General features: G+C 31.5%; 1 protein-coding gene across 1 annotated transcript; it reads right to left on the bottom strand.

Annotated features, from left to right (window-relative positions):
* Positions 1–15,241: 15,241 nt before the first annotated feature.
* On the bottom strand, positions 15,242–17,800 carry LOC115988882. The gene is made up of 2 exons (XM_031112509.1): positions 17,425–17,800; positions 15,242–15,761 (listed from the first exon to the last, which is right to left on the bottom strand). Exons 1-2 carry the CDS (start codon positions 17,659–17,661, stop codon positions 15,597–15,599), a joined length of 402 nt encoding a protein of 133 aa, XP_030968369.1. The 5' UTR covers positions 17,662–17,800; the 3' UTR covers positions 15,242–15,596.
* Between the last annotated feature and the right edge of the window lie 1,840 nt (positions 17,801–19,640).

The following is a 19,640-nucleotide window of genomic DNA, read 5'->3' as shown; positions in this document are numbered from 1 at the left end:
TTTATAATAATTTTAACTATTTTCCTAAATACGTAATTATTAATGCCTATTTTTCAAAATCTAAATTAATCTCGTGTTATGTTATATTATATTATATAGCCCATAAAAATGAAATCTATCTCGTGTTATAGACGAGTCTTTTTCTTTTATTTTTTTAATAAAAAACTTATGTACTTTTCGATTCCTTTTCCATTGTCTATATATATGTAGTCTATAGGTTCTAACGGGATTGACGAAGTCATTAATACTGACGAAGTAACCTTCACAGACGAAACAACTAAGCATCCCTGACGATACAACCATGCCGCTGATGAAGGTAGAAAAGTCATTCAATACAGTCAATAAATGAGTCAGGCGGTTAAAAAGCCAGTTGTGCAAACCGTTGGAAGCCCATTAAAGCCCACATTTACTTGGGGTAAGGTGTTACCCAAAGGGGAATTAAGACCACCATAATAGCCACAACGGCTAGGAGCTAAGAGAATGTATATATATATATATATATATAACCCTCACACTTCCAACAGAAGGTACATTGTTTCTGACACAAAAACAGCATCCCTAATTATTTTTACTCTGTTATCTGTTATAAGTTTCTCATACTGACTTTGGCATCGGAGGCGTTGTGGCAAGCACCACACCGGTGACCATTGTGAGGAATTGCTACTTCCACGGTGATGCAAACGAATATCCAACTCCATCTGGACGTGTTCATTGCAACTGACAAATCTACACTTCATCAGGTTCTATAGTCTATGCTAGGCAAAAAGAAACGTCTAGTATGATTTATGAACAAATGACGCCATGCATTGTTTTCAAGATCTATAAATCGTTCGACCATTACAACTTAAAGTATAATTATGGCTGGGTTTGTATTCCACTTTAAATGTGTATCTGTGTTTTTTCTGTGGGTCCCATGTACTGTTCATAGGATCCGTAAATACAAATTCCAGTAAATTTTTTTTTTTTAAACTGGGTCTTACGGCAATATTCACACATTTAAAAATTATTTTGTTACAATGTTTTCAATTTTCAACAATAAATGGTATCCAAACAGACCTATATATAGGGAGAAAAATACCTGCGTTTGTGCCTTAGCAAGAATCATGAAGAGCTAGGGAAGTTATTTTATGAGACCCATATCAGGCACAGATTCCTTCATTTTGGGACCTAGAGTGAGTTATATTTTTTATTAAATACTTTGTTGTTGAGTTCTATTAATGGTGTCCTTAGAACATTTGTTAATGAATAATTTTAGGAAAATTTTGATATCATTTTCATGGAAAATATAAAAAATTGAAGAAAAAAAAAACAATTGCTTTTTTCTTTTCGCATAAAAATTTTCTAAGGATATTTCCTAAAATAATGTCCTTAGGGTATCCATAAAACACAGTTGGATTAACCTAGTTAATTAGCCAAGTGATTACTTAGTCCAAATTTCAGATCTAGGTTAACACAATCATATAATCATATCAATGTAAAGTGCGGAATGTAAAAAACACAAAGATATGATGACCCAGGAAACCACACCGGTAAAAACTTGGGGAGGATTTAACCTAGCTATCCTCAAGGTAAACTGAATCCACTATAAAAGAATCGAAGTTTTACAATAGCGACTTAGACCACTAACATCCTATTGCTACCTCATGTAGAAAACTTACTATCACGACCACGTGACAACTCCGAGATCACAGACTCCTTCTTTCTTGGATTCTCCAACAAGTACAAGCACTCTCGCTTGCATATCTTTAAGCTCTTTAGTGCAGCAACTAAATGATCATCAAGCTCTCAATGAAATCTCCTTCTTGATAATCCTAAGCATGTGTGAAGGCAACCACCTCTCAAATCTCACAAGAGATTCACACGCACAGCAAATAGAGTAACCTCAAAAACGTGACTAGGGTTTCCCTTTTATACTTAGGGCAAAACATAAAACCCTACATGTCATATGAGCTTAGGGCTGAGTTGGAAATTCTGCAAAAAAAACATTCTGCCCGACTTTCGATCGGTCGAGTCTAATTCTTGATCAATCAAGCCAAACCGAATTGCACAATGAATTCTACAGCAACTCGATTCCAACTTTACATAAAACACATACTTTAAGCAAGTCTAAAACAAGACTAAAAACCTGTTTTGATCATAGTTTGCCAACAATACAAATTAGAGTTCTAATACATTAGTTCCTAAGTACTTAGAACCTAACAGGGTTGATAAATGAACTCTTGTGGATCTTCCACAAGTAGAAAGGGGATTAAAGAGAAGCAAATACAACTTGTTTGAATTGATTTTATTAAATTTACTCATAAGATTGATTCACAAATGGAAAAGAACCATTTCATCAAAAAAAAAAAAAAACAAAAAACAAATAGGAAAAGAACCATCAACTTATGTTGGCTTGAATTAAGCAAAGACGGTGTCGTTTTATTTACTATTGGTTACATGACCAATGGTGGAGTTGCAAGTTGTTGGGTTCTAAGGCTTTAAGAACTAAATGTATTAGAACTTCATTTTGTATATGTTGGCAAACCATGATCAAAATATTTAGTCTAGGTTTAGACTTGCTCAAAATTTTTTTTTATGTAAGTTTGTAATCGAGTAATTGCAAGAAATTACTGTTCAAATTCTTCAAGGCTCGATCAATCGAAGAATAGACTCGATCGATCAAGAATCGTGGATCAGAAATTTTCTACAGAATTTTCAAACGCAACCCAAGCCCATATGACGTGTAGGGTTAAATGTTTCACTCCTAATATAAAAGGAAAAACTCTAACCACATTTTAGAGGTCTTTATGGTGTTGTGTGTTTAATCTTTTGTGAGATCTAAGAGATGTTTACCTTAGAACACACGCATAGTACTACCAAGATTAAGATTCACATCAAGAATTGGTAGGTGATTCAGTTGCTGCATAAAGAACATTCAAGGAGATCCAAAACCTTTGAGAGGTGTCTCAAAGTCACAACTAGGAGAACTTGTGCTGGTGTAGATTCAAAGGAAAGAAGTAGTCCATGGACTCGAAGCTGTCACGTGGTCATGGTTGTAAGTTTTTTACACTACGTAGCATTAGGATATTAGTAGTCTAAATCTTATTGTACAAACTTCAATTCTTTCATAGTAGATCTATTTTTACCTTGAGGATAGCTAAGTTAAATCCTCTTTAGGTTTTTTACCGGTTTGATTTTCCTAGGTCATCAGATCTTTATGTTTTTTACTTTCCGCATTATATTTGTTTTGCTCACAATAGTTTAACCTAGACTTGAATAACAAACTTGTTAATCAACTTGGCTTAATATTAGGTTAAACATATTGTGTTGAAGGGTCTAAAAACCTAACACAGGTGACTCACTCCCACTCACAACACTCACTCTTATGGTCATCAACCCATGAAGGAAGAAGATGAGTTGCATAATTGGTGTTGGACCTGACAATCTCCTTGATTTCTAGCAAACCCATCCTCTCTTCTTCAAAGCAACCTTTGTGTCCATGAATTTGAACTAGAACTATCAAACCCCACAATAAGCTCTTCTTCACCAAGGACCGTTTCATTGTGAAAATGAAGTAATGGTAATACTCCAACATTCATTGCTAAACTAGTTTACATACAAGGCAGGAGAATCCATTCAAGTCATAGTGGAAAGCCAATGGTGAAGAAGACTAGGAGACTAGGACTGTAGTATTGAGGCAAGCCAATGGTGAAGAAGGGAAGAACAATGTATCAAGGAGTTTGGAAAGGGAACTACCTTCCATTTTAATTTAGTTTACTCTTACTCTTACATTTGCGTTGGGTTTGTGTTTGCATTTGGAATTGATTTCAAAGCAAGAGATTTGAAAAATAATTATTAGTAAGAATTGTTTTGTATAAACTTAACTACACGTGGTAATATGAGCTTTGAATAATTTGTTCAAACAAAAACATTTGTTATATCTATCATGAATTTAAAATGACATCTTACACGAAATGGTTTTCATTTCACATATTAATAACGTTCAAATCCTTTTGTAAATTTCTTCAATAGAAAAAAAAATATTATATCATTTCATACTTTATAGTCAAGTAATTTAAATTAAAAATTGAAATCCAAATTCTTCTATCCAAATTGACCAATGTTTCACAAGTTCAAGTTGTGTTAAGTATAAATTAGATAGGCGAAGAGTCTTGTAAGTTATAAAACCTACTATTATTTCGAGTAGAAACATTCGAAGTTCAAAATTCAAATGCCCCCTCCTCCATTAATCCTTATTGGACTAGGAAAGCCCAAGGTTTGTGTAAACCTATTTGAAATAGGAGAGCCCATTAAGCTCCTATTTAAAGGAGGTGGAAAAAGAAAAACCAAACCCTAGAGAGTTTCATAAGGTTTTCTTTTTGAAACCCTAGCCTCCTCCTACAGAAGAAAGAGATCTTGTTGTATTTCTTGTACGCCTTTGGGTTCTATAACCAAGCAAAGACTCTCACACCATCATTGAAGATTTTATTGGTATTTCTATGTGAAGCTACTACAAATCAACTACGACAATCAAAGGGTTGTTGTAGAGTTAGTCACCTACTAAGATCTGTGCATCATTAGTTAGTCATGTACTGGGATCCATGCATCATTGGATAGTCACGTACTGGGAGTCGGGCATTAAATGGAGAGATTGCCGCTACATCACAAGTCCAATTGGATATTAGGGTAAGGGTTCAACTGTAGGTTGATATTAGGTACTGGGATTCTTTTACTTGTAACCGCTTGTTTTGATAATAGTGGATTTTAGGGAGTGGTAACCTTAAATTCACCTGGTGGGGTTTTGCCTCGGTGGTTTTCCCCATTCGTAAACAAATCACCAATGTCAAATTTATTTTCCGCTGCATTTAACTTAGTTGGTGATTTGTTTGTGCTACCACGCTTATTACATATAATTGAATCTAATTAATTTCACTTAGCTAAATTAATTGATTAAGTTACTAAAAGGGCCAATACATTCTTGGCCTATAGATAATTCACATTCGTGGGATTGCCTTTGTTTGGTTTTCATTTAGGCTCAACACTAATTAAGGTCCATTATTCATAAGTATAGATATAAATATACGTAGAGTAATGCCAACACAAAAATAACAAGAATACATGCAATCCACAACTAAATTGAAGCACCACAATCGCCAATGAGGGTTGATATAAAGAAGAGTAATTATTCTCAAGAAGAACAAATGTAAGTTACCAAAAAGCTATTAAAAAAGACTTTGTACTTATGGATTGCTTTTGTTTAGAGCACATTATGATGCATGGCATACACTTAATTATTTAGGAAGAATATGTCTTGGTATATGAATTGGGTAGTTTCAGCCTTACACTATTGTGAATTGAAAGTATAGGTTGCTGTAAGAGTTTGTTATATTACTAAATTTGCATTATCTAAATCTAAAAGATTCAAGTGTAATAAAAAAATATATATATTGCAACACACCAAACTCCTATGACAACCTATACTTTCAATTCACTAGTCTTTATATTCATGCATATTCACATTACTAATTATGTATATCTCCACCTTACACTATAGTGAATTGAAAGTATAAGTTGCTATAAGTATAAGTTGCCATAGGAGTTTGTTATATTGCTAAATTTTCATTATTTGAATCAAAAAGATTCAAGTGCAATAAAAAATATATATTGCAACACACCAAACTCCTATGGCAACCTATACTTTTAATTCATTGTACTCTTTATATTCATGTATGTTCACGTTGCTAATCATGTATATCTCTGCGTTACACTATAGTGAATTAGTATAGGTTGCCGTAAGAGTTTATTATATTGCTAAATTTGCATTATCTGATCTAAAAGATTTAGGTGCAATAAATCCTAATTTTTTTATCCTGTTTCAAAAATCAAATTTTTTAAGGGAACATTATTTATTGTCTTATATGCCTTTAAAAAATGTATAAGTTTCCAAAACTATCCTTAATAGATATTAGTTACAATTATTTTGAACAAATTGAAATAGAAATAAAATCTATAGCTTACCATGCGATGATAAAAAATTGTCCACCCTTCATATAAATTGGGGGAAATTGAACACGTGTATAATCCGTTGACCCCTCTCTCATCACGCAGACCACGTGCTAATTTCATTCGTCCTTCGTTACCCCGCCTCCTCCCCCAAGAGTTCTAAATGTCAAAATACTTTTGACCATTTTCTTCATCATATCCCCTTATCACTATTGCATGCCAAACATAAGGGTCATCTATTTTTTCAAGTGCATCATCCTCTCCTTCATAGATTCCACATCCATTCCAGTTTTGAAATATTTGCCCAACCTTCATATGTGCTATTACTAGCTGAAGAGCCACTCCTACCAACAAATATCCTTCATTAAAGTTAGGGATCCTCACAAAACCATCAATAGTTATGATTTTATTTTTAGGTCTTTTTGAGCGTAAGCCATGCGTCATTAGGTATCCCAAGCAGAAGTCACTAAGTCCACCATTTGAGAAATCATGTGGATGACAGTATAAAATTTCCTCCAATTCTATGGTAATATCATTTCCATAAATGGTTTTATAAAGACTCAACTATAGAGATGACGGAAATAGCAAAGCAAACTGTTTTTGGACCTTGATCTTTGACTGTAAAAAATGTGTTCCAATCATAACGTGGAGCCAAAACCCATCTGCCCCCATCAACCACTACATCAAAATAAGTCTATTACATCAAGTGGTAATATTAGACATAATATTACATCTACAAATTAAAATTCGTTGCAACAATAATTTAAAAGTGGTAAATTATTACATTAATAATAATTAGTTAAAATAACTTGTAATTTTTAGTTGCAATAGAGGCTTTAATACTAAATTGCATTAAGAAATATTTTTTGTAATAACTTAAATTGAAGAAATCATTGTAATAACTTGGTACCAATTATTTTGCAATCTATTACAATAGAAATTTCAAAGTGTTAGCTTATTGCAACAAATATATTATTGCAATAACTAAATATCAATTATTTTACAATCTATTGCAATAACAAACATGAAGTTGCAACAAATATATTATTACAATAACCTAATACCAAAATTATATTTGTCAATTATTTGCAATCTATTGCAATAAAATTCGTGAAATTATAGTCTATAGCAAATTATAGTCTATTGCTACAAGATATTTGAAGTAGTAAATTGTTTATTATAACAACAAATATAATATTACATCAAAATCGTCATTAAAATATTTAAAATTTATTGCAACAAGATTTTTTTAACACAAACCTACTACCTCAAATTTTATTGCAACATTTTGCATAAACTATTGCAATGACTTTGATGTTATTACAACAATTTTTTTCGTTGTAATAAACATTTTTTTGTTGTAGTGAACTTCTAGATTCAAAAGCTAGTGTAAAGAAAATAACAAAAAAACTAGATCAAGTTTCAGTTGTTTGAGAAAAATTGGATGAACTATAAAGAAACAAGAAAATAAAGTACTATACACATAAAATGAAAGGGAAGAAACAACTTACAGTCAGATTTTGTAAAATGAATTGAGCAGCATCATGCTTACTACCAAAAAACGCAGCTCCAATCTCTCTTTCTCTGGGAGCAACAGTACCCCATTTTCTATCAATAACTAGAGTAGACTCTTGGATGAACCTAGCAAGGAAGGTATTCCACAGTTTAGTTGCCTTAGGCCAACTAATTTCAGCATTTATCATCTCAATGTCCTGCATTGGTACTGAAACAAAAACATAGTCAGTATATAGAAAAGCTCAACTGCAACAACACAATAATTCCACAACCTAAATAAGCACACAATCAAAACAAAACAACAGTAACTGTCAATGAAGACACTGTTATATGCATGCACTGTTATATATACGCTGTTATATGCATGCATGTGGGTGTGTGTATACTGTTTCTAAATATGAAGAGACAATCGAAGCATCTACAAAAATTTGTATCAAAAGTGTTAAAGAGTATTGTGGATCAATAGTATTGCTTAATTCTCTTAAAGAGGAGAACCTAGTTTAGAACCCCCATAGTGACTTGGTGACTTTCTTTCTTTGATAACGTCTAAGTAAGAGCAATGCCATTGGATTCCAAGCAACTAAGTCATCTAAACAATTAACAAGAATGCAAAGCAATGAACAAATCAAAACCTAAGTGGACATTCTAAACATTGAATTAGGTTGATTCATTCGAAATTCTTACCTCCTATTGCGTTTGCAAGAATGAAGAAAAAATTACGTGGATTTAGATAGGGTCATTTTTTTGGAGACTCGCGTTTAAGAGATGAGTTTTGGGGGGAGGAAATTGTCAATATATTCATGGTTTTGATCTGCGTTTGTCAAGTTTTAGCTCTAGCTATATTGGTTTTTGTTTATGGGAGAGAAATAGTTTTTTTTTTTTTTTTTTTTTTTTTAATACGGCTGACGTTGGTTTGAATGAAGTGGGAAAATTTTTTGTGTTTTTAACTACTAGTGATAACTTCACTACATTTTGAGCCAAATAGACCTGTCTTTGGTCATGCGAAATTTTTTTTTTTTTTGGTTAATCTTAAAAAATAAATAGAATTGGCAAATTATCAGGTCGGATTGAGTTAGGTTTAATTATATTGTAGGTTAAACGGCATTTTAAACGGATTAACAATGGGTTTGGCTAATTGGGTTATGGGCAATTCGAACTGACTCGTATTTTCATATGAAAAAAATAAATAAATGTCAATTTTTTAGAAATAAATTATACATAATACTCTTTGTTTTTTTCTTTTTTCATTAAGTGACTGTGTAAATTTTATATTTAGTTGTACGTATCTCGAGAATGAATGACGAGAGTGAATGGTAGTTGTTGTGTGTAAAGAAATGAAATTTTTTTTTTTAAATCAAGAAAAATTAATATTTTAATGAAATATAGTGTAAACTAGATAATTTAATGTGGGGTGTTTTGAAAAGTGAGTATGTAAAATATAAAAAGTAGATTCTTATGTTAAAATAGATAAAAATTTTTGCACGAACTAATATGAATGTTCTTACGATTATGAGTGATGGGGTGATAAGTTTAGAGTGATGAGATATGAGAAAGCTTGTTTTTCTGAACTTTTTTTCAAGTTTTGAAAAAATTTTGGTATTTTTATTAGGGGTTGTAATTTAGAGGATTGAAAAATGTAAAATTTAAGTGACAAAACTAACCGCCTTTTTTTTAATATATTTATTTCAAGCGTGTTTTAACTTATTTCAAGGGTATTAAAAACTTTCAAGATAAAATTTAGTAATATTACTTGGCTTACTTGTAGTTTAGTATTTGTATCAACAGCTTTTAGTGAACATTCGATAAAAGTGGGCCAAAATAAGTTTTTTTTTTTTTTTTTTTTGAAACTGAAAATGAATTTCAGTTGACCGAAACTAGGCCAAGTTTAAGCTCCAATAGCGAGTTTGATTAAACTATTGGGAAGGATGACACTCAAGGGGTCAAACGAAAGAAATAAATTCTGGGGTTTTTTTTTTTTTTTTTTTTTTTGTCATTTAGCATGATTTTAGCAATTATTTTATTAGTTGACATTTTTTGAAACATTATTGTAAACATTAAAGTGCCTTGACATGGCTAATGCCGGTGACATATGTAGGGCAATTTTTGCTAACAAATTTTAAGGGCCTTAAAGTGCCTTGGACATGGCTAATGCCAGTGACATTCTTTTAGACTTCAATAATTGAATAAGAATAATTTACCTAAAAGATAACTAAGAAATACTTAACAAAACTTTCAAAAAGAATATTGAGTATCATAAAGTTGACATGGTATAAGAAGACAACTATCCAAAGAGATACTAATGGTTTACTTTAAGATGATCATCTCTCAAGTCATAACTAGTTCAATTTATTTGGGCTCATATATATGGGACATTGAGGAGTTATAGAAAGTTGTGATAAAGTGACTGAGAAAAAGGAAGTGAGAAGATTCTAAAGCTTATGTAGTTCCCCCTTATAAGTTATAACCTATATTCATATGGCGATACCCTAAAAAACTATATTTTCTTATTTTTTGAAAGTTTTTTTTTTTTTTTTTTTTGGTTTATTTTGGTAATTACAACAATGGAGAAGAGGAGCCTATAAAAGAGATGATATCATGTCATTGACCTATAAGACATTTGACTTCAAATTTTTTATGTGATAATACATTAAAATGGAATATATGTTTATAACATGGATTACCAACAAAAGACAATGATATTTTGAGTTTTAAATTGTAGTTTAATTAGTTACTTCAATCTCCCAACTTTTTCTAGCAACTATTCATGTTATTTTATCTTATTTGGCAATCATTAACTTGATTTTTGGTCTTCAATGATATAAAAAGTAAATTATACTTTCCTACATTCCCTTCAAATTGTACATAGAATTTTTGATGAAATGTGCAACATGCAGAAATTTAATCTAATTTTTGAAAGTATTTTTTTAGTCTTTCGCCTGAAAGTTGTTTGTACTTCTAATTCTTTATTATTATTATTTTTTGAGGTACAAGTTAATTATATATATATATATATATTTATATATTTATTTATTTATTTATATATAAAAAGGAGGACCTCTCTTGAGTAAGGTTCTAGCGAGGGTTTGGAGGTTTTTGGCGCAAGTTCAACTCCCATAAAAAATAGGGGTTCTGAGCCAAACCTGCGAGGCAAGAGAGATATGGATCATGAGCCTATCACATGATTTTGATAATAATATGAGGCCTGGGCCCAATTCATGAGGTGAAGAAATAATACAAGGCATGAGACCATTACATGATGTGCAAAATATAAGGGTTGTAAGCCTATTTTGCGAAGTAAAAAGGATTGTGGGCCATGAGCTGCCTTGGCATGTACTGTCCAACAATGTTGCACCACGTGGCCAGAGGAAAACAGTGGGCGCTGAACAATAAAATACTTAAAAAACAGAGGTCTAAAAAATAGTAGTAAAATAGAATTAATTTAATTATTGTGTTTAATCTTGTGTTTTATGCTTATTTGGAATTTAATTATATTGACATTTATTAATTTATTTTCCTGTTTGTTTATGAGAAAAAGTTTGAAAAATAGAATCAAGTACTTAGCATTATATATACATGTATTGTTTTGTAGTGAATAGTCATGCAAGAGATGAGGTTGTCATGGTATGCTTTCATTGGAGAGTGACACGTATATATGGAATGTGCCTTTTTTTTTTTTCTTTTCTTTTCTTTTTGTGAGTTATGCCATATGTGGTATTGAGTGGTTGCATGAGAAGTTAAAATAGGCCAATTGTTGTTACAAACTCTTCATTGCACACTCTGTACAAACACTGACTTGCAATGAAAAAACACGATTTTAGTCAAAATTATGAAAATGGAAAAAAATCATGTTTTCATTTCACAATTTTTCTTGAAATTGTGTTTTCAAAACTTCAACTCACATAACAGTGTGTACAATGATTGATGAGTGTGGAATAACCAGTATGTCATAATCATTACCCATTATATTATGAGGATATAAAACACATCCAGTCAAATGTGTAACAAAGAGCATATTCTTTTCAATTATTTCTTTATTTTTATTTTTATAATAACAATCTTTAAAGATATTAACACTAATGGATGTTTATATTTGCTTTCCTTGCTATATGACATAACAAATGTTTATCTCTTATGTTGTCTCTGCCTACATAAAACTGCATATTACCATTTCCTATAAATCAAGTAGCCCTTACATCACTTTTTCTGGTGGATCCCATTAAGTTAGCTCTTTTCATCTACTTTTGTTTGTGGAATTCTGATGATTGCATCTGAAATCTTTATTTGGATCCAATATCATCCAGATGCTTTAAGGCCTTCACAACTTTTGACTTTTAATTTGTCTCATCTCATTGTTTTGACCTATGGAAGTGACATTCTTATGAAAATTGAGTCATGGGCAGTTGAAAAATATGTTAGATTCTTTGTATCTTTACTCTTGTTTGTTAGTGTAACTTATCATGTTTATCCGTGAAAGTGTTTCAAAACATATTGCTGAATCAGCATGAATTAACCACAGAAAATTCATGCTCAGCCCCTCTGTTAAACAAAGGCATTTAACTTTAGACTTGTTTACTGAATGCTTACTATCTAAAAAGTTTTGCAGCTTTATTAGTCGCATTTATGCATCTGTTTTTTGCTCAAAACACATCAACTAAAGGAAGTCTTTGCGCGTGTCTGCTCACTTAAATCACATCACATATGACGATCCACACGCTAGACATGAATATTGTTGGTGATTTTCATAGGAATGTATGTATAAGTTATAAAATCTCATATATATATATATATATATTAATTACTTGATTACTTGATAGTTAGGGGGATTTGAACCTGATTCTCTTAGAAAAGAGCAGACAATATCATTAAGCTACAAGGCTCTTGGCTATAAGAGTTCGAATATGTTTATTGATAGATATGGATTTTTTGTAGAAGGTGTCAGTATTTATACACTCTTAGGGCTGTAACAAAGACCTTAGATAATCCATTCTTCCTTAATCTAATGTGTGAGAGGGATCTAACTGATGCTTAACATGTCCATTGAAAACATCCCACCGACCAAAAAAAAAAAAAGGATATTGGGGACGTTCAATTACTAAAATTTTAAAAAATAAAGGTCTTTTGTTACCAAAAATTGATGGTCTGTGCATTGCGTTTAAGGTGGTACATGGGTTCTTGATACACTTTGTGATGTTGCAATGTTCTGGATGTTATGGGATAGACTTGGTTTTGTGTGTAAGCGGGGTTCAATTTGCTTGTTAAAAAATTGGCCAATGATGCTTTAAAGACATTTAATAATCTAGCTTTTGGAATCCAGAGAAGACACTAGAAATGAAATTGCTCCTCTTTTGTATGATATTTCTACAACGGTAGTGTCTTTGTAGAGTTATTAAAGTGAATAGTTCTGTTGCTAAAAGAAGCTCATGACTGTGCTCCTAAAGCTTTGTTAAATAAATGACTTGGTGATGACATACAAAGAAAATTCATAACCAACATTTTATCAAGTTTTCTATCATTTGTCTGATATTCACTTAAATATAGAAAGGTTAGTTTCAATATACAGGGCGTAGCCAGGATTTTTAACTTGGGGACCGAGTTATAGTATTTATACAATAATCATAATTCACAAATATATTGAATACAAAGTTATCAACTATAATATATCCATAAATTGTCTAATTCACTATAGACATACATAATATCCAAATATATATATATATATATTTTTTTTTTTCATGACGATAATCTTTCATAGAATAAATTTAATCTATTATCATCAAATTATGAATTCTAAATGTTGCTACAGGCATCTTAAATTCAGCCACCATCATCAAATCATTAAAGAAGAACATTTTGCATTTAAAAAAAAAAAAAAAAACATTTGTTGCTACAAGTGTCCTAAATTTTAAATTACTAATATCTTTAATATGACTCAAGAATTAACCTAAAAAGAACCTTAATTTTTTTTCTCAATTATGTAGATGTTACTCACATTAAAGAAAAACAAATTCCACTATTATTTTAAGCAACATCCACTTTATCAGTCATATTATTTATTTTTTAAATATTTTAATGAATTATCCCCCAACACAAACCCACATCCTCACACACTTCCAAGTTCACTACTCTACTATAGCAGCAATGAGATGGAAAAAAAAGGGATAGATTTGTTTTTACTAGCTGTGAGGGTTTTCAGTTTTGTGTGACTATGTTGAGATGAGTTTTGTTTTGTTAATATTAACTAAACAATGAGGCTGACAACAATATTGAAGAGAAAAAGGCCAAAAGCACGTAGCTTGAGAATGAGAATGAAGAGCAAATGTAAAAGCTTTGTTTTGAAATGGGCTAACATCTATTCTATTTGTAGAGAGTAGTTCATTGTCTACTAGATAAATTACAAGTCTTTGGATAATTGGGGAGCTCAACTATTCTTCTATTTGAGAAGAAGTTTTACCTATTAGACAAAATTTAAGTCTTCTGAACAAATGGAGAGGGATATATATATATCAAAAGGGTTAAACTTTAAAAACCTTATTTACTCTTTAATTTATGTTAACATTTAATTATGCCCTCCTATTGACCATTGTGGCCGTACATATGTCAATTTATGCTTTATATATATCAGAAGGGTTAAACTTTAAAAAGCTTATTTACTCTTCAATTTATATTTAAATTTATGTTAATATTTAATTATGCCCTCCTATTGACCCTTGTGGCTGTACATATGTCAATTTATGCTTGGTTGAACGATGCTCCTTTTCTTGTTCCATTTATACATACCTCATATTTTATTATTTTTAACTAGTTATGAAAGACAAAAAATAAAAAAAAAAAAAATTTATGGGCTTCGGCCGAACCACACAGCCCAACTGAGAGAATGTCGGCGCCACCAACATATATTAGACTATTAGTATTATTGTGTGCGGGTTTTATTGGGCCTTCCTGTTCTTATATAGGAAAGGATGCTCTTATCATATTTGAATAGACCTACTAGTTTTTTTTTTTTTTTTTTTTTTTTTTTGAGAATCAATAGACCTACTAGTTTATTGTTCAGTATATAAATATTCATCGTCTTTAGATGGAAAATAAGATGTAAATATAGTTTTTTGTGTTTTTTAATGTTTGATAACATCAAAAAAATGTGTCAAAATATATATATATATATATATATATAAAACTTATTTTTAAATATTGTTTTTCATTAAACTTTTTATAAAAAATAAAAAAATTATATCTCAGTCTTACAAAAAGCTAAATAAGAAAAGTTAAAATTTTGTTTTTCAACTCATTTAAGATGCTACCAAATATGAGAAAATAAAATAATTTTATAAAATAATTTTTGAAAAATAACTCAATTTCTAAATAAATAAACATTTAAGTTTCTACTCTTAATTTATTGTTTTCATTGCTAGTGCATGTATGAGCCACATCATTATCTTGCACTTTTTATTTTGGATAGTTAAAAATATATATATTAATAAATTTAATATGTGCTATCATCAAATATACCAATGAAACAGAATTATTACCACATTACTAAACTTTGCTAATCAAACTTAATAATAAAATTTCAACCCAAGAAGATACATATGGGGTAATGTAATCATTCGTCATATATTAAAAATCCATATCAAATTGCAAAAAAATTGAAAAAGAAACACAGAATCAATCTAATTACTATGTGTTTCTCCTCACCACATGTATCTCCTTGTTTATATCATCTCATCTCCAAAACCAAATGTGACAATTTACAAGAAAATTTGTGTGACATCTAATAATTTTCCTTTGGGAGGAAAGTCAAGTTCAACATCATTTAAGACTTTTATTAACACATAGAAAATCAAAGAAAGAGAGAGAAAAAACACATTCATGAAAACAAACATTTTCCATTATTCTTGTTACAACCTAAAAGAAGGTTTGAAAGAAAAGCTGCTCCTCATCTGGCACCTCAATCTCATCCTTTGGAACTTTATCAACTTGAACAGTTCTCCTTTTTTCTTGTTCCATTATTTGACTGTATATGTTATATATACCTCATATTTGAACTAATTAAGAAAAGATAGGAAAACAAAATAGTTGGGGTGGGGCTATTCAAATTCTCATCAAAGCCTTGAAAATGGTTTATTAACCAGAGAAGCAAACAGAGAGGAAGCTGGGGACATATATGGGGCCTTGCCATTATGTGGTGGTTGATCATGAGCTCCATCCTCTTCACTTGCAGACTCTGTCTGATCTCCATTAGCTTCCTTCTCTGCATCATCTACCATCTGTTCTTTGTCATATAAACATGACAATATTTACATTAAAATTAAATAAACATCAATAAACTAAAATTAATTTTTACTTGGAACTGCTATAAAAATTAGAAATTTTATGGATAGGTTATGCAATGAACAAAAATGTACTCGATTCAAATTAAAAACCTTTTGAAGTAATCACTTGACTAAGTTTCATACTTCATATTGAATAGAATCATAGAAAAGATGATCACCGGGTAAAATAATATTACCAAACACAATAATTTTATTGAAATATTAAAATAAATATATTCTTACTGTAAGGAATAGGATTAAAAGGAAAAGTCCACTAGGATGGAAAGGGAAAGGATGAAAAATGGGGGAAGATTGGTGTTTTTCTTTTCTTCTTCTTCTTTTTTTTTTTTTTTTTTTTTTTGAGAAAAGAAAAAAGAGAATGATTTTCCACCCAAGCCTGCAAAACATAATCTCCCTAAAATTGGGGGCATGCATGCGTCAAGTTGGATCAGAATCAGATTGCAGAATTTCCAACCTGATCCGACCTCACTGGGTTGAGAAATACTCAAACTCATCCCAACTCGTAACAAGCATAGAAGCCAACTAGAGTGGGGTGGAGATTTTAGATTAAACATTGCATCACTAGTAAAAAAAAGATTTGCATTCACTATTTAAAACACTTTTCTATTAATAAATTATTACAGTTTGCATAATGTGCTAAAATTATATTCCAAATTTTCAAATACATTAAAATCAATTCTTAGAAATAAGTGTAATATAATAATTTTATAAATATATGTTGTGTTAGATTGGATCAGATGAGTATATAAAACTATCAATCCAAACTCGACCCAACACATGACAAAAAGAAAGTATCAACCCATAAAAACCAATCCAAGGCAGCAAATTGAATTAAATTGGATCAAATTGGTGAGTTAGATACATACTCTACCCAAAATGGGGAGAAAGAAAAGGAAGAGGGTGGATGCAAACTTTTAAAACAACTTTTACGCCCTTTATCCAAGTCATTGTCAGCCACTTATGAAATGTTGCTTTATAAAGAGTCAAGGAAAAAAAAATTATTGTAGTGCATTTTTTTAATATATAGATTTAATGAGACAAATTTTTCACGTGCACCTCTCACGTCTTGAAAGTGTTAGTCACCTCACCTCTAGGATTTGAGTTTAGTCACCTCACCTCTAGGATTTGAGTCTTTTCTGTTCATTCATTTATATTATCTCATCTTACTTGCAAAATCCTATTGATGAATTTAGAAATTCACTGTTATTTGCTGAACATCTATGCAAAACCAGATAAATAATTAAATATGTACAGTCTACTTGAAAATAGGATAAGCTTATATTTATTAAACTAAAGAAAAATCCTTAAATACACTGTTATAGTTAGTTCACGAGGGAGTTTAGTCCCCTAAGTTTAAATTAATAGGGGACTAAAAACTAAAAACTAGCATATAATCACTTTACATGGACTAAAATACATCAATTTAAGTTTGGTAGGGACTAAAATTGATCACTTCAAGTCTTTGAATTAATTTTAATTTCAAGGACTAAATAAAATCGCTCGTGAGCTAAAGTTTAGGAACTAACACCACATTTTGGCCCAATCAAAAAATCACAATTACACATCATAATTGTATGAGAAAGAGAAAGAGGAAGACCTTTCTGGTGATGGCTGGAGAGAGGGAAGGCATGATATCAACAAGACGTGTCTTAATACGATGCAAGGCATCCTTGGTGAGGCCTTGAGCTGCCACAGTCACATCTCTAACCACACCCTCCAAGAAGTGTTTCGCGTTGTCCAAAGCATCAGCTGGGACAGAAGCTGCAGCTAGTTTCTCCAATACCCTCTCCTTTATGGCTCCAAAGTTCTTCCTTATATCAGTAGCCACACCCATATCACTAGTATTCCCTTCTGTTATCTCTTGCTGTTCTTCCTTTTTGTTGCTCTTGCTCTTGTCCACAAACTTTGAAGTTGAATTACCATCTTTGTTTTTGTTGGTAGTTGTGTCGGTGCTATTTTTAGTAGTCTTATTATTAGTGGTTGTGTTTTCTCCAATGGGATTTATCTATCTATCTATCTATCTATCTAACCATCTATGTGACTATCTTGTTTTTTTGCTTGAATCGATTTTGTCGAGGTCTTTGTTTTGACAGAGATGGGGTTGTCTTAATTCTAATGTTTGATGTGATTTTTGTGTCTTTAGAAGGCAATGGAAGGACCAAGGCAGTTTCAACACCACTTAGCATTATATACATATATTGTTTTGTAGTGAATAGTCATGCAAGAGATGAGGTTGTCATTGTATGCTTTCATTGGTGAGTGACACATATATATTGTATGTCTCTTTGTTTGTGAGTTATGTGGCATTGAGGGGGTGCATGAGAAGTTAAAATAGACTAAGCTTTGATATACACTCTTCATTACACACTCTCAGTGAAAAAACACATGATTTCAATTTAAATTGGAGAAATAATAAATCTTGTTTTCATTTCACACATTTTCAATTGAAATTATATTGTCAAAACACGATTTCAACTCACGTGGTAATTTGTATATAATAAGTATACAATAGCCAGTGTGTAATAATCATTACTCATTAAATAATGCTATGGCAAAATGTTATCTTCATATACATGTTTTTCTCTTCTTTGCTTTCCTAGCTATATGGCATAAGAAATTAAGTATGCAAGATGTTGGACGTGACTAGCCAACCAATCAAAGTGGACAAAAATGAACCAAAGTGATCTAAATGGACCAAATAGAACAAAGAGGACCTGATGGAGAAAATAGGACCGAAAAGGAATAAGGCAGACCAAATAAGAATGAATAGACCGAATAGGACAGAAGTGAACAGAATGGACCGAATAGGACCTAAGTGGACCTAATAGGACCGAAGTGGACATAATGGACCGAATAGAATCAAAGTGGAAAAAATGGACCAAATAGGATAAAACTGGACCGAATGGCCCGAATAGGACTGAATAGAACCAAAGTGTACAAAATGCAGCAACTAGGACCAATGTGGACCGAATAGGGCCAATGTGGACTGAATAGACCGAATTAGACCAAAGCACATTGAATGAGACCGAATGGGCTGAATTGGACTGAATAGAACTTTAGTAGACAGAATGGACTAAATAGGATCAAATGGACTGAATAGGACTAAATTGGACCAAAGAGGATAGAATCGACTGAATAGAACCAATGTGGATTGAATAAAACTTTTGAATATTTATCATTTTTATTGCATTTTTAGGACTTATATTTCCAATTTCTAATGTCTATTTTAGTATTTTTCTTTGTATTTTTTTTAACTAAAAACTAAAGAGTTTAGCCCAACTATAATAAAATTTCATATTTTTCAACCAAAAAATGAAAAAAAAAAATTTTGAATTTTTGAGCTAAACTTGAAAAAAAAAAAAAAAAAAAAAAAAAAAAAAAAAAAAAAAAAAAACCCTATAGAAAGAATCAATTTAAGGCCCAAATAGTCTAAAATGGACTAAAGGGGGACTGCAATTGACCGAGTGGACCAAATAAAAATTGTTTAATTTTTAGGGAGAACAAATTATTTTCAAAAAAATTACACTTTATATTATGTGGGGCCCAAATGATTTACGGGCCGGGCCCATCTACCTGGGGAAAATCTGAAGGCCCAAGCCGAGGAGGGCTATGGCCCAAGCTCGACAAAATAGCCTGTGGATATCGCCGAGGACGGCTCAGTCCTCGGCAGACCCAAAGTCCCCTCCCCCCTGAAGGAAGGGTAAAAACGGTATAGGACCGAAACCAGGACGAAAGATCTAAAATATCCGGGGAAAGTTGCCCTTATTGCCATTCAATGCTCTGAACCTGACAAAGCCGCATTCTTTGGCTTTT

Source organism: Quercus lobata, chromosome 5 (assembly GCF_001633185.2).
Source record: "Quercus lobata isolate SW786 chromosome 5, ValleyOak3.0 Primary Assembly, whole genome shotgun sequence".
NCBI classification, from domain to species: Eukaryota; Viridiplantae; Streptophyta; class Magnoliopsida; order Fagales; family Fagaceae; genus Quercus; species Quercus lobata.
The sequence above is the reverse complement of the archived record's forward strand: the minus strand, read 5'-3'. Positions and strand labels throughout refer to the sequence as shown.

Coding starts and splice junctions, on each gene's coding strand:
- LOC115988882 (XM_031112509.1), bottom strand. CDS start 17,661: ATGGGTGTGGCTACTGATATAAGGAAGAACTTTGGAGCCATAAAGGAG. Junction 15,762..17,424: donor CTCCAGCCATCACCAGAAAG/GTCTTCCTCTTT, acceptor GACAAAGAACAG/ATGGTAGATGATGCAGAGAA.